The 27,636-nt window shown below is 40.4% G+C and overlaps 1 protein-coding gene across 1 annotated transcript in view; it reads right to left on the bottom strand.

The window, feature by feature from the left end:
- Positions 1-6,587: 6,587 nt before the first annotated feature.
- The window catches only part of CHN2 (chimerin 2), a 113,920-nt gene continuing 92,871 nt past the window's right edge, over positions 6,588-27,636 (bottom strand). The window contains exons 6-7 of the mRNA XM_032180749.1: positions 24,771-25,056; positions 6,588-6,836 (exon numbers count right to left, since the gene is read on the bottom strand). Coding sequence (XP_032036640.1) covers positions 6,630-6,836; positions 24,771-25,056 — 493 coding nt within the window. The 3' untranslated portion in view covers positions 6,588-6,629. The remainder of the gene's footprint in view (positions 6,837-24,770; positions 25,057-27,636) is intronic.

Genomic DNA, 27,636 nt, shown 5'->3' with positions numbered 1-27,636 from the left:
CTTGGATATTATAATGGGATTTAGATTGTTTTACAACCAGATACTCCATTTTGTAATTTCCAACAAGCCCCAGTCTGCCTGAGAACCAACCTTTGCTATAGTAAAAGTCTTACATCCATAACACATACACAACTAAAACAATTTGTACACAGAGAAAATATTTTTAGAACATCTACTGAAAAATTAAAAATATTTTAGCTCTAAATGAGCCTCTGTTAGACTTTCCATTAAAAATACATCTTTAAAATGACTTCCGAAGTTTATAAATAGACTGCAAACTAAAATGCTTGGGAGCCAAGAAATACCAAAGTTAAGAACTATCTGAAGAATTCCAGCACTGCCCTTCTGGGCACAACAAGAACCTACCTACTTACAGGCAATATATTTTGTCTAATTCTATATATATGTGTGTGTGCGTATGTGTTTGTATTTATAGAGTCTGCCATTCCATGGACATAATAGGAAAGAGGCAAATATTATGAACAAGGTGTTGTGGATTAATGTGGTGATTTATCAAACAGTGTAACTGGACTAGATGTGTTCAAAAAGCAAGGCTTTTGTTCTTTGTAAAATTTCTTGTCTTTTTCCCCAAATTTTAAAATGCAGGGGAATGGTAGGCATTTGGTGAAAGCAGTTTTCTGGGGAAAATGACAGTGTTTCAGATCTGCAGTATCTGGGGAGGATCTGCCAGCCAGCCAGGGGACTGTGTTTCGGCCTCTCAGCTCAATGGCAGACCGCCTAAGGGCCAAGGATCATTAAATTCTAACGTAATTGGCCAATTTATCAGGCAGATTATATCAAGGCTGAGGACACCCAAAAAAAATCCAAGGAAGTGCCAAGGTGTGAGTGCTGAGGACGTAGGTGTGATGTGCAAACATGTATTCAGTAAAGTTTTTTTTTTTTTAATGAAATATTTCCAAGCCTAAATGTATATTTTCTGAAAAATAAAAAACAAAAAAACTAGGTGTTGCTGGAGAAGTTCCAAATGTCTCTAACCTGGCCTTCTGCCGAAGGAGATAGACTGTGCTTACTGGAAGAACCAGGACTAATTTAATGAGCAGTGGATCTACTTTTTCAGCAACAAAGATAAAAATAAATATTGAGCAGCTGTCTGCTTCACTATGCAGCAGCCACAGGCTTTAATCCATTTGATAGACAATAACTTTGCATGGAAACCAAAGAATAGTGGGAGTATTTCATATTTATGAATCTATTATACTCACATACTACAACATTATAGTATTTATCTTCAGTATATCTGCATATGTATATATCTTTTGATATGCTATACACATATAATATATAAGCATATAATATGCATATCAATATATAAGCATCTCTATATTTAAATTTAATTAGCTGTCTGTATTTGAAAAATGTGTTACAGGCAAAAGAAATACTTGGCATGCCAAGTGGAGCCATGCACAGTAAACACCACACTCATGTACCAGAAGTCTGTCTCTAAACCAGAGAAAATAAATTGCTTACAGGTAAAATATAATTATCAGGATGTTTCATTAGAAATATGCAAATATTTGGAATTTCAGAATCACAGTTTTGGATAGTAGAGTCCCACCCTACTGAATTTTGTAGTAGTTGATATATAGGGAATAAGTACAGTAGTTAGAAGGAGTGAGCAATTTATTATTATTTTTTTAATATGCACCTCTGTTCAGAGCATAATCAAACTAAGAAAGCTTTTATTTCAAGCAAAAAGTGCCACCTGTCCATTTTCCTGCACGCCTTTCAAATGTTATTGTTGAAAAAAGATAGTGCTAGAAAGTCTACAATTGAAATAGCTTTCTATCTGGAGCAGATGTGTACACTTACTGTCAGTGTGTGTGCTGGGTAAGTAAGAACCTGAACTATTTACTAAGGGAAGATAAATCATCTTTCCCTAACATGATATCAGCAATTAGCAGAAGTTATGTGGGCCAACATTCCTTCCCAGCCACCAGGGACAAGATTGCAGCACCTTGCATCACTTAAGAAGACTACCCATGAATTTTTTCTTTCTCATGTAGTCTTTGATGGAGTCTTGCTTGACCACCTTCAGGATGAAGTACTTCTACGTCCTTTGTTTCAGATCAAAGTCTCCAGCAGCTCTGCATGACACAGGTTGCAGCCACCAGGTCCCTGGGATGCTGAGAGCACCCAGCATCATGCTGCAGTCCCTGGTGCTACACCTTCCTGCACTGCCCCCCACTCACTTTCTGAGTTTCTGATGCTTTGCGTAAGAAAACCACCTATAATATTCTGACCCTAGTTTTGGGCTGGAACTCTAACTGGACAGCATTCCCTTCTCCCCAGTGACTTTCCATCAGCGCTTGGAACTTGGCTTCTCCCATTTCCTTCTAACATACAAGTTTGGCAGTATATGGGAACACCTACTTGGCTCAGTTTCTGAGATGGATAGATTTTGGAGGGCAAAATGGAAGAAAAAGCACCAGGCAAGACTGATCCATTAACCTGCTCTTTTTAATTTTTATTATTATGATTTTTGTTTTTTTTTTGGAGTACCATTCCAGCTGCAGGTCCTGCTTAAGTTCTGCTGCGGATCACCTAGTATACTTCTGGATTTTGTAAAACAAGAGCTGTCATAGCCAGGAATGCAAGATAAATCATTACAAGTAACATATAAATAAATACAGCCTAGAGATATTCATTTTACACTACTTCAGGCAAAGCCCTACTGATTGCAAGTTTCTAGGAAAAGAAGCTCACTTCCTTATTTGTCCTTAAAGTGCCTAGTACACATCGGTGCTTTTATGGAGAATAGATAGTAGTAAGAAGAGGAAATATTAATAGCAATCCTCAGGATATCTGTGAGATGAGCAGAGACTTGCTTCTGGGTGACAGAAAGCAAGTGACAACTGAGGGATTAAGTGTGGTCTTGGGAGAAAGCCTCTGAAGCATTTTCTGGAAAAGATGTCTGATTGATTTGCTTTGCTTTCCTTTCTGTTACAACATTGTGACTAAAAAGTTTGCTTGTACCAACCACAAGCTGGCAGACCTTACTGCCTTACCCATTGTGGTAAGAAATACTCTATTCAGCTGTGCTGTGCTCTCAGGAAGTCAAACCCTCCCTGCGCCATTTGTTTTACTTGTTTCTTCCCATGACTTTATGGAAGAAGCTGGTGGCTCTTTTTCCATTGTGCTGACTTGCACGCAGTGAACAGATGATTACTCACTGCCTATGCATGTAAATCTTTGAAATGCAAAGAAAATAAAAGAAAAGAATGTCCCAATTTACTTCTAAAGAGAAATCCCAGCATCTAGCAGAATTTTAAAACTGATTTTTCTAGGGCAATGTTTCTTTCATCTTCTGAACACTAAACGTTAAAAAAGAGAGCTCTGTCTTAATTCAGGCTGAGCTCTGACCCTTTAAGTCTTATGATGCTGTCTGTGTTTACATGAGCACAGGCTCTTTTTCTCTAATGCACATTCCTCTCAAGTTCTCCTCTGAATCCTGAATGTTAACTCCACTCCCTCACCCCCTGGCTCGCTGGGGAAGTGGGATGTGGCAGAGTCTGGATGCTGCACAACAATTTTCCCCAAATCAGAGCTAGAGGAAAGGCTGGCATTATTACCATTTCATTGACAAGAAGCTGACTCATTATATTAATCTTTTCTCCTTTTTGGTACCTAATTGGAGTGGCAGCTTGCATTTTTTAATAACATTTAATACGCCGTATTATTTTCTATACTCAGAGAACAGATCCCATTAGTTTCACCTGCATTTACTCAATGCTTGTCCAGAATCTAATTTGTGCCCTCAGTAGCAGAAGTAGCCTCATTAGTCTCTGAACATGTTTGAGCTACTTGCCAACACCAAACCAAACGAGGTCTGGGCAGGGATGTAATCCAGCCCATTGTGCAAATTTCAACCAGTTTCATCACTGCAGTGGCCTTTTTTTTTTTTTTTTTTTTTTTTTTTTTCCTTTTCGTCATATGCCTTTCACTTCCATAAATAGCAAGGAAAAGATACTCAACCACAGCCACCCACTCACCCACAGACATCACTTAACAATCATCATCAAGACATTGAAATAGCAGAAACTGTAGTTAGCTATAACTGTGGCATTTGGGGAAAGGCAAAAGTCAGAAATACTTTTTTGTTTTTAAACCACCTGAATGTAATCAATGGATAACATCACATTCAATTGTGTAACCATGCTTCTTCAGCTGAGTAAAGTTTCTCTGGTACACTGAGGGAAGCTAGAGCCCCACAGAAAAGAAATGGGATCATGTAACTAAAAACTGTTCCATGGTGTAAATGTACAGCTAGGGTCGTGCTGACAATCCTCTGTTTGGCATTCCCAAATTTCCTAATGCGTAATTTTGCACTTCAGAGTGTCTTGAATGTTGTCTGTTTGTATTTTGACTCCTGAAGCTATATGAATCCCATTCCTCGAGTGTGAACTGGGGAACCCCACAATGGATCACTCAGGCTGGACCAAAGTTTACAAATCAAAGCACAAGAAGCAGGTTATGATGCTGCTTATGGGTCAGTCATGGGAAGAGCATGAGACAACTGGATTTTCATAATTATTTGCTGACAACAGGGCAATGGTGAGACTTCCCACACAGACTTTTTGAGCCCTATAATGTCACGGGTTACAAACACCACCCCTTTAGGCCCAGCTGGAGTTTGGCCTCTTCTACCTCTGGCTCCTTCAGGCTGTCTCTGTTGAAGTGAGTAATTTGTTGGAACTAACTCTCCTCCACAAGGAGCTGGCAGTTTTCATCAGAAAAAATGCTGCGTAGAAAAATTCCCAGTGAACTCAATTAGCTGGAATCTTTTAAATGCTGTCAAAAAGCCTTGTACTTTCCTTCAACTTCATCTGTGCAGTTTTCTGCAGTTGGAGAAGAAAAGCCTGAGTGACATATGATATGGAAACCTCCCAGCCAAATGGCTGAGGATGAGCAGAGCTGCAAGCTTGTGTTTTTTTTTTTTTTTGGCCTTTTCCAAAGGGAGAAAATCAGGCATTTATCCCTCAGTACAACTAAGACAGAAATTCACTGGGAAGAGTCTCATTAAAGAAGTGAAGGAAATTCAATTTCTCTTGGAACCAAAGAAGTCAGAAAATCGGAGAACATGCTTGAGAACTTGCCTACTTGGAGAGTTAAGCCAAACCAAATGAGAAGAGACCACTCAATATATATTTTTGCAAGATAATATTTTAGTATTGCTGAGCACACATAATCCCAAGCAAAGTCATGGAAACTAGACGGTGCAAAAGGGTTCAAAGCATATTTCCTGAATGGTACAGTGTCTACTCAAGTAAAGACACAGGACCCACCCTGGAGGTCCTAGCCAGGGCCCTAACTAGATGGTGGAAGGGTGATGCCCCTTGTTAACTGCCCGGAGCTCTTATTTTCAGTGATGATGGTAAAAATGGGCAGTTTCTCAGGCATCTCTGCTAGAGGAGGACAAGGTAAGAGATCCCCTCCATTTTATCCTATCTAGCTACAGATAAGGGCACTTTGACGCTTCCAAAACTGCTATTCTCAGGTGTTCAAGACAGCAGCAATTGCTCTCCTTACTTCAGTCCCTCTGAAAATGGAGGAGAATGCTGGTAGCTGCACGTTTCTCAAGCATGAAGAATACTTACAGAATATAAAACTTGTTTTTCCTCCATCCCCTACTAAAACACCAGCCACTTTCTGCAGGAGCAGTAGCCACCCATCTCCCAGTTTCAAACATGTAGGTCTTAGATGCTGTCAGTGAGATGCTCAACTCACCCGCAGCCACATCTTCTCCTAGCAGCCAGGAAGCAGTGGAAATTGCTGTCAGCTAGAGCTATGGCATTCAGGGGAAGGCAAAATTTGGGATTTTATTTAAAAAAAAACAAACAAACTACTTGAATCGAATCTGTTGGATATAATAAGCTTGCATGTTGCAATGTACCAGTGTACCTTTTTGTAAAACCCCCAGAAGCCATCTACATGGCAGTGGTGGAAAACAGCAGAACCACAGCAACCAGGCATGTTGCAGAGAGGGCATGTTTGCAAAGAGGTGGACATCTACACTTAGACTGAGGTTAAAAAAAAACATGGATGTCAGAAACTGCACCCATGGAACTTAAAAAATATATTAGTTTAAAAAAGGCAATGTTGGCTTAAAATTAGCCTGAATTCACAGAATTGCAGCATGTGCCAATTTGTCATGCTTATTCCCCTGACCAGTCTCCAGGCAAAGCTGGTGGAGGAACAGATATCTGAGTTCCATGAAATTTGGTAGCTGGATGGAGGCAAGAAATGCAGCCTGCAGTCTGAGCTCCTGAGCTCTTCTGGCTGGCCTGGCAGTGGAGTTGAGGAGCTGCAATGCTGCTGCCTCCTCGGCAGGTAGTGAAAAGGAGATGTCAAAGGGAGAAGAGGGCAGGAGGAATGGGGTGAGGGAGGGATGTGCCAGAGATCTGGAGGGATTGCTGGGCTTATTGAAGTAAGGAGTGCAGAAAGATAGAGTAGAAATCAATAAGGAGCCAGGCATCACCATTTCCACTCTTCACAGAAAAAAACCAAACAACACAACTAACCCATGTAACTGGCCCCAAGTGCTTTGTGTCAACCAGAAGTATCTGGTCTTACAAAGATTTATTCTCTTAGGGATTCATGGATTTTAGTGCTTAGAATTTGAAGGCATTGCAAATCTTTGCTATAGGACTCCCTTTAACCCCTTTGCTGCTGGTCCTTCTTGCATCTTCTGTGCTGTGGCAGAAGGTGACTGTTTTTCTTTGTTGTGCCGATGCTCCATAGGTAGAAACCAGGGTATCTGTGTTGGGGTTTCTGAAGCATAAAGTGGGAACAAGCCAAAAGAAAGACTTTTTCTTGTCCTGGGAAGGCAAGAGGGGAAATAATGAGGAAAAATAAAGGTGGTGTAGGGTGGTTTTCAGGATGATAGCTTAATATTTTTCCTTGCATAGTTGTGTACCTGAACATACGCTTGAAAAAAATTGTTGTTTTTCTACAAAAAAAGAAAAATATTAAGGAGGTGGAATTCCTTAAAGTATATTGTAATAAGAATATATATATATATATATTTATATATTTATATTTATATTTAACATGACCTTAAAATAATGTTTCCAAATCTAAATTTCTGTTCCTGAAAATGAATACTGCAGCTCAGTGTTACATATTAGCTGGACCCAGGCCTTTATTACATATTATGTATATTTAACCTATAGGGGGTAAGGTATGGGCATTTTGCTGTGACATTGGAAGACTTCTTTTCACTCTTTGCTTTGACTTCAGCAGATAAAAATAATTTATTTGTTCATCATTTGTAAATCCTCATAATTCACAACTTTACTTGTTTATTTAGAAACATATCTGTCTTGTTTAAGCAAAAAGAGAAGTCAACAGAACTAACCGTGGCCAATGGGTAGATCTTTGTTTCATGTTTTTGATGTTTACTTCTTCCCTTATTGCTTCTCTGGAAGTGATGTCACTTGTCAAAGGAAATTATTAATGCTGCGTTTCTCAGTAGTAGTATTAGGAACCTAAATTTCCTGTCATATGCTACTTTTTGCAAGAGAATCTGGGTAAATATACATTTTCATTCTTGCAAAAATTGTTTCTTATTTCACCCTGGGTGCAGAACTGGGACTGCAACTGACCTTCTGCCCTTCAGGGTGGTATACAAGTGGTAGGAAAGATTTACAAATATCCAATTGGAAGAGCTATAAATAACATGGTGCTACAGCTTCTTCCTTCCCCAGGATTAGAATAGATAGAACAACATGGCAATGATCTTGATCAGTTTTGGTCATCCCATGGACGAGCAAAGGATGAGATCATACAACAGAGCTTAGTGTTGCCGCTTCCCAAGAGGCTTTAATTTCTTCTTCTATCAACAATGGCCTGCTGCTGCAGTATCCCTCTGCTGAAGGGTGGCAATAACAGCTTCCAAGGGCACAGTGCTACTTTTCCCTTCAGGGAAAGCAGTAACTCATTGTCTCTTACCCTGAGGCAAACTGGTGGTGACTGTTCGGAGCAGCCAATGCACAGGGCTTTCTAAAGACCTGTTGTTTGCACATTCCTGTTGCTCACCAGCTTAGGAGTGGAGGCAGGCTAGTTACAAACCACTGCCTCCTACACCCCTCCTGTCTGGTGGAAGAGGAAGAGGCTGCGGTGTTGCTGGAGGAAACTGCAGTACTGGAAAACAGTGTCAAATTTTATTGCTGCTCCTCTTGAGCTAAGCTTAGCTGAGCTCCCCTTGAACCTCTCCTGAAGTGACACCACAGCACCTGGATTTTTAAAAAGTTAGTGACACAGATTTAAAATAGAGAAAAAAAGTGATTACTGGGATGGGGCATACACTTTTTTACAGAACTGCAGGGTCAAATTCAGCAGTGCTTCCTTGCTTGAAATGCCTGCTTCAGAAGCTGTGGGATTTAACCGTGCTAACATTTTTTTTTTTTAGAGGCTCTATTTTAATACCTCTCTTATCAGCTTCTAGCTTGGATGGTCTACTTTGCCAAAACAAGTTCCCTGGACTCCTTTATTCCGTCACCAAAGGTTCTCAAGCTTGATTTTGAGAGAAAAAGTAGAGTCCTGTAAAAAGCAAAAAATTAGTTTGAACAGAAGGACCCAAAGCTAAGGAAGGTAAAGCTTGAAACACCATTACTGGAAAAACACCCATGAGGGGTTAAAAAAGTCATAGGTGAGAGAGCTGCAAAGTGTTTAATTGAGAAAAGGGCACCCTGCTTAGGAAGTCTCTCCTAAATACACACTGTGAAGTCCAACTCAGAGTTGCAGAGAGAGGCAGTGGCACATATGGAACTGAGGGGTGAACTAAGAGCCCAAACCTGCTATGCTCAAACCTAGCCTTTGCCTCTACCTCACTGCTGACTGTCAATTCACTTCATAGCTCATCCTAGGCCCATGTTACTATGCTTAGATCCAAGCCATATGCTTATCTACCCATCTGAGTAGATTCATTAAAGTTATGGTATTTGAAAATTCAGACTTTGGAGACTGATGATATTTCTAGCACTATCATTTCTGTATCGAATACTAGCTATATAAATGTATTAAAAATTCTGCAATTTTTAGAACCGATACACTCAGCTATCAAGACATCATTTGTAAAAGTGCTGTTAAGGCAAAGTGTTTTGTCTTTGATATTGTAGATCAGAAGAATCTTCAAGGAAAAGGGCTTGTGACTAAAAGAGTAAACATTTTTAAAATTTTTTAATGCTGTTTCTGCTGTTTCTGTCACTCATGGTTCTGTAGTTTCTTCAGAGTAGCTGTCTTTTCTGCATTTGCCACTGAGACCAATAAAAAGATGCTGATTAAAAGAAAACACATTGGAGGTCTTACTTGTCTGTTTGGGATTTATCCCAGGCTCTGTCTGTAATACCACACTGGCTGTGACCACAATGTCAAATCTGGCCTAGTCTCATCTTCCTGCACACGGATGCATGCTTGAGTACCACCCTGACCTGACAGCACCACTAGCACAAATGGGCCTTAAACTCAGCCATAGCCAGTCCTTAACATCACCTCGGCCAGACCCTCTCCTTTAAAAAAACTGACTTTTGAGGGCAGTTAGGTATACAAAATATACTGAGCCTTAGTATTATTATTGTAAATAGACCATCATGATAACATCTGTACAAAACAACCATAATTACAGGTGTGGCAGGCACACATTATTCTATGGAGAGAGAGAGAGGCATTCATGTCCTACATTCCCTGTTTGTGCATCTTTGCACATATGTACTTTCCAGCCTTTCCATCTGTGAATAAAAGCAAGATTGTACCCCCAAGTGAAGCCACTTGTGCAAAACATTGCGTGTGCAGTGGAAGCTACGATGAGGATCTGGTGGAAGCCCAGAGAAAGGACTTCACCAACCTCTGGAATATGAAGGTTAATTCAACTGGGCACGGCATCTAACCCTACGACGGTGAATGGCAGATAGGAATATCCAGTGTTTTCGGTCAGTAAATGCAGAACACAGCAGCAGCTCTCAGGTTCTCAGTACAACAGGCAATGAGACCACTGCAGAACCAACTGCTCTATGTAAAAATGGTGATACAGACCATCAGCTTATCAACACAGACTGAAGTGCAACAGAGTATGCACTACTAATGGCATGAAAACTGAGAAGGACAGAGAGCAATGACATGCCTTCCAGCAGTAAAAATAATAATAATAATAAAAAAAATACTCTGATGCTGTGTGTGACAACTATTTTCATTAGGTGCAGAGCCAAGAAAAAAAGGCATCATACTGAAAATAAAACAGGCAGTTTGAGGCTCATTATTGTGCCATTTGCCTGCACCTCTGTGTGGGCTGAGAATCCTTTCTGCCAAGTTTCTTGCTTTTTAAATATATCACAGACACACGCACAGACGAATTGTGAGGTATAGACCTGTCATGAGGCAGACTAATGTCAGCACTTCAGCCTCCTGGCTGTCAGCTCTGATTCGAAATAACCTTTTGTCTTGTTGTTCCAGCTACTAAATTACAGATCAAGCAAAAAATGTAATTATACCACAAAAGGCCACAGACAGCATCTTAAAATACACTGAACTGTAAGCCAAGCAACAACAATAATAAAAAGATAAACTAGTATTACCTGTGGTACATAGCTAATCCAAAATGTTCCACAGTCCCACACGGATTATTATAGAACTGTTTACTACTTGCCAATCTCTGCTTTGCAGGGACAACCCCCATTTGTAGTATAATTTTGATACTGAAAGTCTTGTGAAAAATACATTCCCCTGTTGCAATAAATACTCTATTATAGTGGTACTGAATTTTGTTGTATCTGTTGTTGTTGTTGTTGTTGTTTTGTTTTATTTTGTTTTTCCTCCCTAAAATGCAGAACTTAGTGTTGAGCACTCATATATTTTGAAGTAGTATGAGGTTGGGAATATTGTGACTTGTTTTCTATGCACAAATTTAGCTGCTGAATTTATACAGAAAGAAAAAATATCCAAAGCTTATAAGAATATACTATTCTCTCAATTAGCTCTGTTTATATTATGTTGGATTGGAAGTGCTATCAAATATTGAATAGTCTTGTTTATTAAAATCTGATTATTGGACTATTAAATATTCTGTTACTTGTCCTTGATTCTTGTACATATCTATAAAAACATAACTACTCAAAATACTAAATTATTCTTAGCAACACCTGGCAAGATAAAAATAGATGTTGTTATTACATGCAAACCTCCACAACTGTTAACCCAATCTACATGCAATCAGAAAGGCTGCCAATGGCTGAAATACTTAGCCTCCTCTTTCTTATTAATGTCATGATTCTTATCTTTATTCAAGAATTTGAAAAAGGCAATATAACAAGAAAGCATTAACATTTCAGTCACTGTCCCTTTATTTGCATTCTTCTACCTTAAACATAATTTGCAGAAGAATCAAATTCACTACCCTCATTTGTTTGCACCAAGGAGGGTGGTTCTGAATTTGAGAAGTTACAAACACTTATTACTCCATGGATAGTTCTGGCACTGTCTGATAAGTACTCCATTCCCAAATTTTGCTCCAGGGATTCTTCTTGTGTTGCAGAAACTCTAGATACTAAATTGAACTAACTGGACTGATTTATTCCCATCAAAAAATTCTACTTAAAAGATACCGAGCAGGTAGATGTCTCAACTCCAGCAGTGCTCTACTGTGTGGTGCTTTAATCTCCCCTTTACTGTTATCTAGTGATACGCGTGTACCCAGATCTCCAGGTAACCTGGTCAGAGCAGTAGCCCATGCACTGTGAACTGTACTTTATTGATCTGGTGTGATGAACAAGCAGCCCAAAAACTGCTGTACAAGCTGCCTGTGCTGTGCCGGTTCAGTAGCCTGTCCCTCCACAACCCGAAGGCAGATGTATCACATAGTACTTGTCCACATTTCTAGTTCCTCCCTCCCTCCCTCCCTTCCTTTCTTCCTTCCTTTTCCTTCCTTCCTTCCTTCCTTTCCTTCCTTTCCTTGCTTCCTCTTCCCTTTCCAGTTTGCAACATAAAAATTGGTGAGGAATAGGACAAGGGGAAGTACAGAAGCTTTTGTTTTTCCTTTGAAATTTAGTGTCTATAGTTGGATGGTACAGAGCTTATACACAGCTCACATGTGGAGAATGAACAAGCCACTGAATTGAGAGCTTATTCAAAAACCACACTTGCAAAAATTCCCTACACAAAGCCTCATATGGAAGTTATACAAATCCCACATTGCATGCAACGTCCCATAAGAAGCAAGTTATATCAAATTATGACTTGACTTTATTCAGTCTGGATTCTGCCAGCCCACAAAGAAACCACTATCCAGCCTTTTCCCTTAACTTCCCAGTACTTTGAGGTCTACAAGAAACCAAGTAATGTGAACAATGTCCTTGAAGATACACTCTCTTTATTCCAATCTCTGGCAGTATACCTCATTTTCATCCCTTCTGGAAGTGCCTTGAGCTTTGCCTGTAAATTCACTTGGCCTGACATATTTGACAATGCATTATAGCCCAGATGGATTTAGGAAACTGCAGTGATTGAATTAATCAAATCAAAGGGAGGGGAAGAGGGGAATTAAAGGAAATTATTTTCCCCTACTTCCTAAAAAAATATAAATTAATAACACTAATTTATTTGAGGCAGTTGGAGTTGCCCAGGCCTCTCTCTACTTGTATTTTAAAACACAGCCTTGTAAATACAGCCCAGCTGTGGTTAGGGACCTAGCCATTGTGTGCAGGGGGGCAGATGTCACTCCACAGTCCAAATGATGTGCTGGACTACTAGTATTTTCCTGCAAGCTGGGAAAATAACAGACATAGAAATCTTACAGAATATGGGTGTCAAAAGACTCTACTGAAAATGAATATATGTATAAATTCATTTCTGCAAAACAAACCTGAACAGATTCTCCTAATGCCAGACCACAGATGCTCTGCGCACAATTTTCCATGTCCTAAGGCAAGCTACAGGACATTCAGCTTTTGCCCCACCGCATTTCTTGGCATCAAATAATGCCATAGCTACAGCCTGCTTTGTGTGGGTGAGGAGAGGACAGAAAAGGGATGGGGAATGGGACTTTTCTTTCCCTGTGAAGAGGACTGGCCTGTCTGGGGCACAGCCAATATCAGGCAGACTGACGGGAAAGGATTTGTCCCCCTAATCCTGCTCTCGTAGCAAGATCTATTTTCCAAACTTCTCAGCACTGGCAAAATGAACACACACACCCCAGTTCAGACCTACATATTTAGCTCCCTTCGTATACATCCCATCTTGTTTGTAAGAGCTAGGATTGAATATCTATAAATAGCTGTGCTGAATCAGAGGTCAATGCATGAGTTACAGCAGGGCAGACTGATGGAAGACAGCGTTGGTCTCAGACACCCAGCTGGTGATGGATGCAAGCTGGAGACCTACAATGCCCTTCCTTCCAGGGAAAGCTGCAACAACCTGTGCAAAAAGCACTGCAGCTAACTCCTGCACTCCTGAAGAAGTTCATCTTTACTCCAGGGCATCTGCAGCTACTCCAAAGGTTATTGCTGTATTCTTAAAATATTGAGAGGAAGAACAAAGAATTTTTAGAATAGACCTAGCAAATATGGTGTTTTTCAGAGGCTAAGTGTTCTGCCCCAGCAATGGCTGTGGTACTGGGGTTTCTCAAGGATGAACTGTGTGAAAAGGCATTTCTGAGAGCTTGCTGTGTTTATTCTCCCACAGATGGAGAAGCAGCAGCATATGGAAAACTGCAGCCTGGCTGACTTAACAGGTGCCACACAGACACAGAAGAAAGGCATATGTTCTGCCTTTGACTATTTTGCCCTAACCACAGGACATTATTACCTTAAAATACCAGCTCTGAGATAAAAAGCTGTTCTCTGCCTTTACATGAGGAGAAATACTAGGTTTCCTTCATATGATTTTTAAAAACATTAATTATTCCTACATTCATCCTTTCAGACAAGTAAAATAAGTAAGTCATGCCCAAACATGTTTACATTTTAACCCATCACTATTCATACAATTTCTCTTAGACTAGAGCCTTCTATAGGACCATTGTCATGTACATCTACACCGTATCACACTACATTTAATAATCTAAGCATTGATATACAGGTGACTTTTGCAGCTAAAGAATAACTTTGAGGCAGAAGTAAGCAATAATGTCTTTGTGTCTCATTTTTAAAAAACATGCTGAACGCCTGTTTAAAAAAGGCATGTGGCAGTCATGTTCCCAGGAAACTGCACTGAGGTATTCCTCCCATCACACCAGCACAAATGGGTGTCAGCTGTGGAAGATGCTGTAGTACGGTCTCTGGAAACTCTTAAGTAAATATGCCACCTAGTGTTTAATTGGGACAATTTCATTCATAAATCATCTTAATCGATTCCTCCAAAACTGTTCCCTTCAAGTCTATGTGGTGTAGAGTTTAGCGGAGATATCTTGAGGAGTCTTCTCCCTCGCTGCCTCCCCCCTCCAAAAAAACAAAAAGCCACTGTACAGCAGTCCTGTGAAAGAAGTATTTTCATCCCCTGGGACTGTTTAACTCCTGATAGACTCTGCCAAATGGCCAAACTCAGTTCCCAGCCCATCTTGCCCTTTGGAGAAGCCTGCTCCTCAGACTGCAGTGAGCAGTGCAGGCAGCACTGGGAGCTGACCTGGGGATCTGTCCCACTGCTAAGATCCCAAAAAAGCCTGATGGATGTACAAAAAGCTGACTTGCTCCACCGGCCAAATGGCACCTGGTCCAGCACATGAGCAGAGTGAGGGAAGCAGGGCTTGCTTTCTGCATCTCCCTGCCTACAGACACTGGGTAGAATCGTTTTGAGAAGCTGAAGCACTGTTCCCAGCTAGTAGCTTGCTGGGGACAATATGTTACCACATCAATAGGTATTGTCTTAGATAGATGGATGAACCAGCAGAAATTCAAGGCTCTTGAAGTGTAACAACTACTATTTCTCTTGACATTTAGTAGATACAGAATTCCTCCTGAGGTTATGATAATGTTCTTCCTCACCTCTAGCACCTGCTGAACAGTGGCACACGTGGCTTAAAGGCACACAACCCTCTCAACTCTTGACAGAAGAGATACTCTATGTATGTATGGGGCTTGACCCCTTCTCATGTGCACAAAACATGCCAAATCATCTTCTTAAATTCTCTTGATGTTTCTGCCATGGACACTCATTATGTTTCTAGGGATTAGGTTTGTACACTGAGCAACATCACAGCACAAACCATCATGAGTTTTTGGTAATGTCTTGTTTACTCATTTTCCCAATCAATAAAAATCTTAAATGAAACTGTAGTCCCTGAAGCACTTCATCAGCTACCTCTCCCCAGTGTATCAAGTTGCTGCCTATCTAGACTCTGCTTGAAACTCTTCTACCTATTTTCAGTCCATGTGAGCACATTCATGCACCAACCAATTTGAATTAATGTCAAGAGTATGCTTTCAAGAGACATTGTACTACTTTGCTAAAAATCCAATTATTCTGCATCTGCTGCATTCTTTTCATTCAGTACTTTTGTAAATCTATCAAAAAGGCAATCAAGTCTAACTGGCTGTATTCATTCTTTATAACCCATGCTGACGACTGTGCATAGTCTCACTGTTCTACAGGGCTGAGAATACATTACAAAAAAGAGCCCATTGTTACAATTTGTACTTTTCACACCACAGTGTCTTCTTTTCCAAATATTAACAGCTATAAAAAGCTTGGGTCCCCGACCTTTGTCATCAAGCCTCAGCTGAGAAGACTTTGAATAGCGGGTCCTTTGCTGTGCCCATTTACTAGTTGCCATCCTGCCCACGCCTGCCAAATCTGCTGCTTTCCATTGCATGGTGGCTCCCGTGAGCTCCACCAGCCCTGTGGCTGACGCTGCAGCTACCTGATAGCTGCTGGCTCAGCCCAAGGCTAACCAGGCAGATCCCCCCACTGGGTTACCAGTATTCCCAGCTCTGGGGCAAGGGTGTGTGCTGCTAGGCTGTCTTCCTACGGTGTCAGCCCAGATGAAAGATAGGGTATCAGCTTGGCCTCTGCAACTGTCTTCACTCAAGTATGCACAGGGCTTAGTGGTGAGACCTCCTGCACCCCGGGCATAGAGGACGACACTCCTCTATGGGTCAACATAGAGGACTTGATGGCCTGGACATACACTTTGTATGCTCAGAAAGGCTAATATCTGGATGTGATGGGACAAGTGCCAAGCAGCATGTGGGGACAGAAAGCCAAAAGGCAGGCAAGACATTCCTTGGCTGAAGATCTGCAGACCATACAGGGTATGGAAGAGGAAGAGCTTAGCATATCTTGGCTAGTGTTAAGCATTTTGCTGGACATCACAGTAGCAGTTACACTTAATTCCTTGCTAATGAAGTGGGAATTCAGAAGGCAAGGTGGAATATACCCTCCTCTGAGTGACACAGGGAAGAACCAAATCACTACGTTCCTTAGCTAGGTTTGTAAGAAGTGTTCATCTCGATAGGATGAATCAGAACCTAAATAACATTTTTTTTTTTTTTCATGCACAGAAACCCACAGAGAAGTAAGACTAAAAGTTACCTTAGCAGGCTTTCCTCCTATCTCAGGTATCAGTGATACCTATGCCATTTCTCAAAGATATTTTCTAATGTGTTTCTATGCCATCAGATGAGGGTGATTTTGTTATCCCCTCAGGCACTCCATGACAGCATTTCAATGTCCTTTCATTTTTTCTCCCTTACTATCTAACCTGCAATGTTCATCACTGCATTTTAGGCCTGTCATCTCTTTTCATGTCCAGCATGAACACAGAGGACAAATTTATTGTTTTCCTTCGAATTAGTCAAAAAAATAAATGACCTAAACAAACAACAATATAACTAAAATACTTATTATATATATATAATAATAATAAATATCATTCACTATTTAAACATATCCCTTTCGACACGAATTCCAAATCCTCCACTAACAGAAATAAGTATCTTTCTTACTGCTAAGAAGTTAAACTCCTGTTTTCCAAGATCAAATGTCTGCAGTTTACAGGCACCTATAAGAATTTATTGCCAATTCCTACACCCTGTTCCAAGATTCGTGTGAGATAATCAAGTATGGATTTTTACTTTAAAAATTGAATTTTATTTTCCAGTGACTAGACAAATGCATTGTTTGTACTGAAAGCTCCAACCCAGTCTCTATGTAAGCTTGTTTATACTAACTTAATACCATCAAACTATTTAAAGAGTATAAAAGTCAAGACAAAAAAAACACCTCATATAAACATTTTATTTGTAATATATCAAATAAGGCATGTTTTTATGCAACAAACATCCAGCTTTATGAAAATTACTAATTAGTTCATAATAGGAAAATACCCAAGAGGAAAAGATTAATTTATGTATTCAGCAGAGCCTAGCTGCAGATACAGTACTGCACTTGAAGAAATACAGAGCCAAATAGCATTTGCTTTAGCACGACTATAAAACACTTCAGATGCGTCTAATCATTTCTGGTACTAATCTGACATTCTCATTTGAGAAAATCTATCTGCAGTTGTAGATAGAATCTACACCTGGAGTTGTAGATTCAGGCATGAAGTTTTTGCGTGGTTTCCACTAGGCTACCCTTACAAAATACTGCATAAGGAAATCCTTCAGCTGTAACAAACTTCATATTCACCTTTGCTACATATACTTTGTAGTGCCCTGAACTGCTCCAAGACCCAGTGAAATCATGAGGGTCTTCCCATTAATGTCACTAGCAATTGGATCAGATCATATCTGTCACATCATGCCATCTGTGTAAATTAGCATTGTCTAAAACTTACAAGCTCTCTTCAGGCATAATTGTATCACTGATTATGCTTAAGGCAAAAGTCATGAATCCTCAGCTGCTGGTATTAATGTAACAAATCACAGCAACCTAGAGAGACATTACCAGCTCAGAGAAGCAACGTAAGCAAACACTTTGCAATGGAATCTCTTGTTCTCTTGATTCCACCAATTTTCATTACTGTTAAAACGAGCCCAAATTATTCTTCTCAAAAAACCTTTCCTAATCAAGCAAAACGTTAGGTATTAGTCTAGTTAGGTGTGCCACAAAGAAATGTTTGTTATCCTGTGCACAAATATAGATAGCCAGAGGGAAGGATTAGAAAAAGATATTTTCCATGATTGTACTTTGGTAGCTTTTATTTTTATCCCTTATATATTACCTATTTCATATTTATGATGCTTTAAAGAAAAAAAAGAAACTGTAAAGAGGCACAATGAGACACACTGGAAAATACAAAAAGAATGCCAACATTAAAAGGCAAAAGAAAATCATCGAGCAGCTAAATTTTCCGGAAGATGGTGTTTGTCATTCCAAATATAAATCTGCTTACCGCCAGATCTACTGTATTTTTATAAACTACTCCTCACTGTAGTATAATACCAAGGACCGTTCTTGGTTAAATCAATACTAAATGCTAACAGTTATTTAAAGAAGACAGTGGGGTATGTAGCTAAGTACTTGTGTCAGCGCATGCCACAGTTCAGTACGTACAGGGGGTATTGTGTGTACAGAATACTGCTGTTCAGGACAAGCCAGAGTGATTGATGAAAGGAATTAATTACTCCCAAAGACATTTTGACGTGTAAGCTTGTTGCTTGTAGACGCAAAAATGCCACATGCCTTTTATCACTGCATGTCTTACTGGAATCTGCAGATGAAGGCCATTTTCATGTGCAGGCTTTATGGTGCTGCTTATCAGCGTGGTGCCTGAATATCTTCTGCACAAAATCAGTACTGCCATGGAGAATCCCTTGTGAACTGTGTGGATGTGCATACAGGAGTGAGACCTTAACCCCTAATAAAAGAAGGTGGTGGTGGTGGTGGGGTGTTAATGTCCCCGTAGAAGTGAGCATTTTAATTTGCTCTCACTAAGCAATGTAAAACACACCAGCTCAAATTATCAGTGCGGTTCTAGCCCAGAGCCTGCATGAACAGATGTTTCTGCTCACTATCCCCTTAACCCCCTGATCTGCTGCCAGAACATTGCTGTACCCTGCAGCCCTCACCTGAAAGGAAATGCTCAACATCTGGGTAGACATCTCAGCAGAGAGTTAAATACTAGCTAGTAACCTGTAATGGGATCATTAGAGGTTTAGAGGAGCTGCAGAATGGAAAGAATAATGAATAAATGAAAGACTTAAAAGATTTCTTTATCACTGGCTAACAGCAGCACCTGGAGAAAATTCGGGGAAGAGACAAAAGATGGAGGAGTAGGATGAGGCTGAAAGGCCTTCAAAAAGGGACGTGGTGTGAATAAAAATGTAAAAGTGCAAATACTTATAAAAACTGAACCAAACCAGATTCTCTTAAAATTGGCTATCTCCTGCGCCGTTTTGATGTAAGGAAAATTGTAGTGCCCCTAACAAAATTTAGTTTCATAACCAGATTACATCTACAATTAAAGGATGTTAGAAAACAGTCTTTCCTGGAAGTCCTGCAATTCATTCTGTGGGAAACTGTGTGTGAGCAGCATGACTAATGAGGACAGTAATACCAACTTCTACTTCTAGCAAAGTTATTCTTCCTTTTCTGTCACCTTTGCCTTAATAGCAATAGCTTTCTTATCTATTATTTGTGTGGGATTTTCTGCCGAGGAAATCTACAACCTTCCAGACTTTGTAATATGCTTATCTTTCCAGTTCCTTAGTTGTAGCCATGGTATTAACAATGGGCTTTGTCATTTGCACATAAATGCACGTAAAGTAAGGAGCTCTAGCACAACTGACTGGGAGGTCACCGTGCCAAGCAGCAATACGCAGTGGTCTGCACTGTCCTGCTGCTAAGCCAACTCTCTGCATGCACCTCTTTCTTGGTTGAGCTCAAAATGCTACATGATTCTTCCTAGGCTGTCATTGTTGCAGGCCTCTTGCTGCTCCTGGCATGCGTTCACAACCAGAAAGCAGAACAGGCACTCCAGACCCAGCTCCAAGCATGCTCATATTTCATGTGCAACTGGTATGCTTGAACTGACTGAGCCAGATCCTCCTTGGAGAGAATTCGACGGGAGCTCTGCCAGGATGCAAGTGAGTGGAGACCTGGCACTGACAAAACCTTTCTTATTTTTTACTGCGTTTACCAGTATTTTGTCCTCTCTCAGACAGGTTAAGACCAACCCTTTTGCAAATACTTGCAGCTCAACTGCTGTCAAAGTTTTTCTTGTACTCCGGTGTTCCATTCTCATCTTTCTCCCCATGCTACCATAAATATTTGAGAAGCTACAAGACAACCCAAACTGATGAAATGCTATTCTGTAACAGCAGACTGGAGAAAAAAAAAAAAGAAAAAAAAGAGAGAGAGAAAGCCAGGATGGTTTATTTTCAACAACTGCTTTTACCTGCCTAGAACGGTCCCTAAACTCCAGCTGCATTTACTTTCATCATTTCAATTCTTTGAATATATTTTCCCAAATTTCACTTGCTGCTGTAGGATTAGAGAGAAATAATTTTTTTTTCTCCTTGCCAGAGATATAAAGACGGCTGACGCAGTAATGGCAGCAGTTTCATGATAACATGATATATGGTAGTGATAAACGCTTCAGAAATGACGTATTTTGCTGAGTGACTATGGCAATTTTTTCTCTCCTACACAAGGATTAATTGCTCGCAGCGAGTCATACTTCTACCTCCATAGCACCAGGTCCTTATCTGCCCTAAACCTTCCACTATGCGTTGGTTTTCCCCAAGTATGGCGTTCCACAAATGGAGCACGAAGCAGGGGATCACAGCCCGCCCAAGCCAAAGTCACAGCCCTAACCAGACAACAAACAGTGCTCAAATGTACATTACACAAAAATCTGTTTCCCTATCCAAAATCCCTTTTAAAGTTGGACCGTGTTAAAAGGACAATCGCCTGCACTGCTAAGGAAATATTTGCAGCATGCTCTTCTCCTGCAACACTTTATTCCCCAAAGTCTTTGTGGCTCCTTTTAGATTAAAGATCTTTTAAACAATTCAGACTAAAATGTGGAGTCTGTATCTATGAATTTAGTACCTCTTCAAAATTAGACAGAAATAACTTTTGGATGAGACATCAGCATTAGGTATCTTAAAGCAAACATTTTATTTAGCCTATTACAAAAGATGTTGGGTAAAAAAGCAGGAACAACAACAGCTTAATCCAGCCCTCATATCACACCTCCCTTTTGGAATGGGCATGACTCCACTAATTACAACCTCCAAGAAATTGTAATTATGGGAACAGACAGATACCCCAGGCAGCACCAAGACATTTCATTCAAATGCGTGCTTCCCCTGCCAGCCCGTGCCTTGGTGACAACCTTCCCCCGACCTACCCAAAGGGGAGCCGCAGCTCCGCAATGACTGAGACATTTAGTAATTTCTGCTGTCAACATGGGACACGACGGAAGGGACTGATTCCCAGCACGGTGTAACAAATCTGCTAAGGAGATGAATGCCTTCAGCTGCAGTTTCACACTCTGGAATTGGTTTCAGTATAAAACAAAATTTCACTTGTAAAAAGCCTAATCTGTAACAGAAGCACTGATGCTTAACCTCAGAGTGCTAAATTCTCTTGTTCCTTTTGAGAAATAATGCAAGTTTCTGTCCTGCGTGTAAGGCTTACCCCCCATCATTTATGAAATATTCAAAATACTCCAGGCAGCACTTTCAAATAAACCAGTTCAATTACTGAAAGATTACCTTTTACCTGTTCAAGTAGCCAGAGAAAGTACAGCTTACAAAGAATTCAATTATGTTTTCACACATGCAACAAATAAGTTACTCTGCAGAAATATGTCAGACCGAATATTCATTGAATACACATCATGAATATACATTTAATTCTAGTAGTATGAGTTTTATTGGAGTAGTTGCAGGCAAAGGCTTTGATCTAGGGGCAAAGCACACCCTTTGTTTGAAATGTACAACACATGACAACCACAAGCAAAAATCTGATACTAATACCTCTGAACTACCACTTTCTCGGTTTTATTTCTGTATGTTAGAAGACATTAAGATTTGTATGAGAACGAGAATTAGATTCCCTTTAGCTTCCTTTGTCTCTTTGAACTATTACTGACAAACACTCAGTATTTCAATGATGTATTCAATCTGAGGTTACTGTGAGGAAGAAAGGGGAATGACAGTCTCTGCATCTCTGCCTGCTCTCCAAACCTCTCCTGAGCTTCTCCTAGGAACATATAAAGCCAAAGCAAACATGGTAGGAACTGTAAAGACTTCTGTAACTTTCTTTCAGCTGCTAATAATTCACCTAAAGTAGCATTTTCTCACATTGATTTGCATGAGATGATGGAAAACTACAGGTAACAGTGAAGAAGAGCCTTGGGATTCTTAACTTATCAGTGCTGAGGCCCTAGCTGATGTGGCGTGTGAGCACACCACCTTGCCTACTTAGCCCTGCTCCTCTTGTAGCTGTGATGGCTCCTACTCCTCTTGGCAAGGAAAGTGTGTTAGAAACAGCTGCTATTTCTCCTTCTGCTGCTTTCCCTCAGTGGGAGGAAGGCAGAGACAGTTGCCAGCAATGCAATGGCTTAGCTGAAGCCAGCTATTTTTACATGAATGCAGGCTTGCAGGCTGCCACTGCTTGACTGTTCAAAAATCTAGATAAGTGCTTGTAGGATAAGGACCTGAGGCACTGCCATTTGCCCCACAAATCACCTCCGAGGTAACTAATACTTTAAACATTTTAATTTCATTCAGCTGAAGTACAGATGAAAAGACCTAATCCAACCACTAATGAGATCCAGAGCTGTATTTCCACTATAATCAACAGTGGAAGCTACATCAGGTCCAAAAGTGGTATTTTTGAGCACAGGTACCCAGAAATAGGGATGGAGCTTTCTAGTCACTGTAAACCGTTATTATTATCATTATTATTATTTTTGAGTTGTTATCAGATGAAAGTCTCACCCTGTCCTTTGTGCTGCATTTCCACTCACATGAGGAAGACTGGGTATCAAATCTGGCTGAAAATTCACCTTAAAACTCAGTTACTTCTAATCTGGAACAATTTTCTAGAGTCACCTACTGTGTAGCTGCATAAAACCCTCTGTCAGCAAAAAGGAGGTGGTGAAAGAGAGAGGGAAGGGGCTCTTTCATAACAGCTAGCACATTGTTGTTTTAGAAGTGTTTTTTCAGTACTTACCCCAAACTGCCTAGCCAGAAAAACAACATCCTACTCCCAGAAAAAAAACAAAAAACAAAAAACAAAAAACAAAACACACCACATAATCAGTTATGAAATACAAGCTACTAAAACTTCCCTCTGAAGTCTTTGAGAGCAATGCAGTACGTAAAAGACCATTAGTCCTCAACTGCAAAAACTGTAAATAAAACTAAGAAAATATTGAAATTTTGAATACCTTTGCTTTTGTTTTTCTTTGTTCAAAAATTTCCTGGAGAACATAGCATGACTGTCAATGATCAAAATTTTTTTATTATGCTACAGTCATTTAACAGTCAAAATTCAATTTCTTGTGCCTGTTACAGCATTAACAAACAACCAGTGTCCAAATGCAGGAGTCAACCAAACAAATTGGAAACCTTTCTCTGTGTAGCATCCAGTCCCCTAGCAAATTGCAATGCCATCAAATCTAAAACATACTGTCCATTCTCCAAAGGAGAGATGGGATGAGATTTCCCTGAGGCAGTATACCTTTCTTTAAAAATGTCATTATTAATGGAATTAATTTCTTACAGAGGATGAATAGGTTTACATGCCAGGTCAGTTACTGGAGCAATTGCTACCACTGCGAAATCCAACCCAGTATATCATCAGTCAGTGCCGATACATGAACCCAACAGATAATAACTATGCTAGAAATGTCCTAGAGTGACGAGGATACACACACAGATACATATTAAAAACAAAAAACAAAAAACTTTTTTTTTCCTCAATATTAATATATGACAGTGAATTCCTCCCTTGATTCCCAAATACAATCCATCTCTAGTTCCCAGCTAGCTAGCCAGCACACAGAACACCAAAATCATCAGTTATACAGGAGGAATACATTCACAAATGTCAACTAGTTAATTCACCATGAACATCTGCCTCCAAAAAAGTTTTGTTTGAGAGTTCTTACTGCCCTGCCACATAGGCAATGAAAAATATCCATGTCTTGTGGATACAAGACTATTTCTCATATGTAAAAGAACTTCTAATTTTACATCTTCAGCTGGATGTTAACTGCATGAGATTCCCAATATATCATTATATAAGTAAATCCTAGTCCATACAATGCTATGGAATATGAGCGCATGAGAGAAGGATATCAAAGAAAGCCCATTTCAAATGAGGAATGTGAGAGGAGGAGGAAGACACATGACACCCCAATTTCAGACCCACAAACCAAGGCCTTGGCAGAAGAGAGGAGCTTTGCACTGTGAATGGAAAGATAACAAACTTGAGCTATGGTGAACGGTCGATGGGAACCAGGTTCATAATCAGAGACCTACTGTGGAATACGCTCGAGTATACATGGATGAAGAAATGTAACTTGTGAACAATTTCAGTTGCAGTTAGCCAGTATATATATATGCATATACATTTATATACACAATGAAAACATTTGCATTTGTTACTTGTTAGAAAGCTTTCATCATAGGCTCCAGTCAAATATTAGTTGGGAGCCAAGATCACATTAACAGGATATAAACATTTCAGTGGGATAGTAATACTTGATGACGTATATAAAAATATATATTAAATTGTCTTTAGATAAAAGACTTTCTTTTACATTTGATAGAATGACTGACTGCCAAAATGTTAAACTGAATACATACCTTTTCAACTGGGGTATTTTCTTCACTTGTTACACTTGCTTTTCTTGATTCGTTTTTTGTTCTGCTCAACCTCCGGGACACTTTCTCTCTAAGCAAAGTGGCGTATCCAATGTGTTCATAGATGGGGTTGGTCGTCATTTTGGAAATATACTCTGAAGCCTTTGTTTCTATATACAATGTTATCAAGCCATCTGTTACCAGATCATGGATTGATTCAAATCTTTTCTCCCCAACGAAATGCTTCCCATCATAGAACAACCTGTAGTTTAAGGTCTGATTGCCAAATCTGCGTGTACCAGAAATAAAAAAAAAAGAAAAAAAGGAGGGAGAGAAGAAAGGGAAAAGTGTGAGAAAGAATTCACTCTGGCAAAACACACAGGAGGTAATTTTGATGATGAGTGTATGTATCTACATTGCATATGGAATATGCACATGATGCAACTGCGTCATTGTGGTATCCCAACCGAAATTCACACTTGAATTTAATTACATCACATGGAGTGGGCTACAGACCTGAGGCCAATTTGTCTGCAACAAGCCATGTGACGCACACATAAATGGTTTAATCTAAATCCTAAAGGGACTACCACAGCAAATGGAAAGGCGTCTTGTCACTGACATGTGACCTTACACCGGGATGCATAATTGTGTTAAGGGCTGTTCCATCCTGAAATGTTTCTGAGGTGCAGAAACTGGAAAATCTTAATTGCCATGGGTCATCACTCATTGAAGAGAGGTGGACACCTCTCTTCAAACAACTTAAAACCCCTGGGGTCTGAACCACCCTCTGACAGGAAGGCAGGGAGACTGAGCTCCTAAATCACGGGCACAATTAGATGCCTCATGTTCTGTGGGGTAATGCTAGCCCTATTTATGGTAGCCCTATTTATGGTAGGTGCAAGCTATGTTTTAAAAAAAAATGGATTACAAAGCAAAGTGATATAGTAGCACATTCTGCTACAACACCAAGGTGGAATCCTACTCCTGACTAAAGGATTTAAAGGTATGACATTAGGTTGAATGGTCCTTATATTGCATCAAATGTGCATATTTCTGCATACTTTGTTGTGCATTCAAATCAAACTGTTTAAGTCTCTTACTTTTTACCCACATTTTTCATATGAATTTCCAATTTATAATCAAATTCAGTTTTTGAGTCTACAAATAATTTTCCCAATGGACTTAGAAATCATGCTGCTGTGTCAAAACAGCAGGGAATTTGCCATAATCCCCATCCTTTTGTAGATCTTTTTATTCTTTATTTTGAAATGTCTTTGAAAAACCCTAAAAAATTACATTTGTTCTCTTTCAGCTGACGAAAGTTGCTTTTAATTTACAACACTTTGTAATTGGCATGACTCACCAGCTTTTCCAGCTCTACCATCTGCACATCGATATGAACTCTGAGGAAGATGTCAGCACCATATCACTTGGGATAACTCCCTAGAGCATCTTTGCTACTCTGGCTTACCGTCAGGAGGGTGAAAATGGAAGAGTTTTATGTTGTGCATGTCCCACAGAAAGAATAATGCTGTAAGCATTGTAACACACTGCTAAGGAGTTTGTTTTGTCAAACCCCCAGCAAGTACTGAGTGCACCCTCAGCAAGTTTGCCAATGACACACAGCTGTGTGGAGAAGTTGACATGCTGGAGGGGAGGGACACCATCCAGAGGGACCTGGACAGGCTTCAGAGGTGGGTCTTTGTGAACCTTACGAGGCTCAACAAGGCCAAGTGCAGAGTCCTGCACCTGGGTCAGGGCAATCCCAAGCACAAACAATGGCTGGGAGCAGAATGGATGGAAGCAGCCCTGAGGTGAGGTGAGGTGAGCCCTGAGCAGCAGAACCTGGGGGTGTTGGTTGACGAGAAGCTCAGTACGAACCATCAATGAGTGCTTGCAGCCCAGAAAGCCACCCATATCCTGGCTTGCATCAAAAGAAGCATGACCAGCATGGCAATGGAGGTGATTCTCCCCCTCTGCTCTGCTCTCATGAGACTCCACCTGGAATGCTTGTAGTGGGTCTGGCTGGGATGTTAACTTTCCCTGCAGCAGCCCATACAGTGCTGCAGTTCAGCTCTTGGGCCCCTGATATAAGAAGGACATGGATGAGCGAGCCCAGAGGAGGGCCACAAAGATAGATCAAGGGGCTGGAGCACCTCTCCTACAAAGATAGGCTGGAGGATTTGGGGTTGTTCAGTCTGGAGAAGAAAAGGCTCTGGGGAAACCTTCCAGTGGCATTCCAGTACCTAAGGGGGGTCTACAGGACAGCTGGGGAGGGACTCTTTGTCAAGAGGTGTAGTATTAGGATGAAGGGGAATGGCTTTAAAAAGAAGAGGGAAAATTTAGATTAGATATTAGGAAGAAATTCTTTACTCTGATGGCTGTGAGGCACCAGAACAGGGTGCCCAGAGAAGCTGTGGATGCCCCATTCTTGGAAGTGTTCAAGGCCAGGCTAGATGGGGCTTTGGGCGACCTGGTCTAGTGGTAGGTGTCTCTGTCCACGGAAGGGGGGCTGGAACTAGGTGATCCTTAAGGCCCCTTCCAAACCAAACCATTCTAGGATTCTATGATTCTAAAACATAATAGGGTATCTGGTCCTTTTCCTACTAACTCACAGCAGCTTTAAGATTGTCATGCAGGCAGGCTTTGAATGGTACAGCTACACCAAGAGCAGCTGTATTTTCAAGGAAAGTCACCTGTGAAAGGCAGTGAGGTTGTAGCTTGGGATCTCCCTGAATTTTTGAGGTGAGTAGCAGTATCCTCCACCTTTGAGCAAAAGCATCCCATGGTTCACACTGTATTTCTCCAGCAAGCCTGAATTCCACTTAGGAGAAGAAAATTCAATTCTGGTATGCTGCCTTTGACA

This window comes from Aythya fuligula, chromosome 2 (assembly GCF_009819795.1).
Source record: "Aythya fuligula isolate bAytFul2 chromosome 2, bAytFul2.pri, whole genome shotgun sequence".
Taxonomy (NCBI): domain Eukaryota; kingdom Metazoa; phylum Chordata; class Aves; order Anseriformes; family Anatidae; genus Aythya; species Aythya fuligula.
This window is presented reverse-complemented; position numbering and strand designations above follow the sequence as displayed.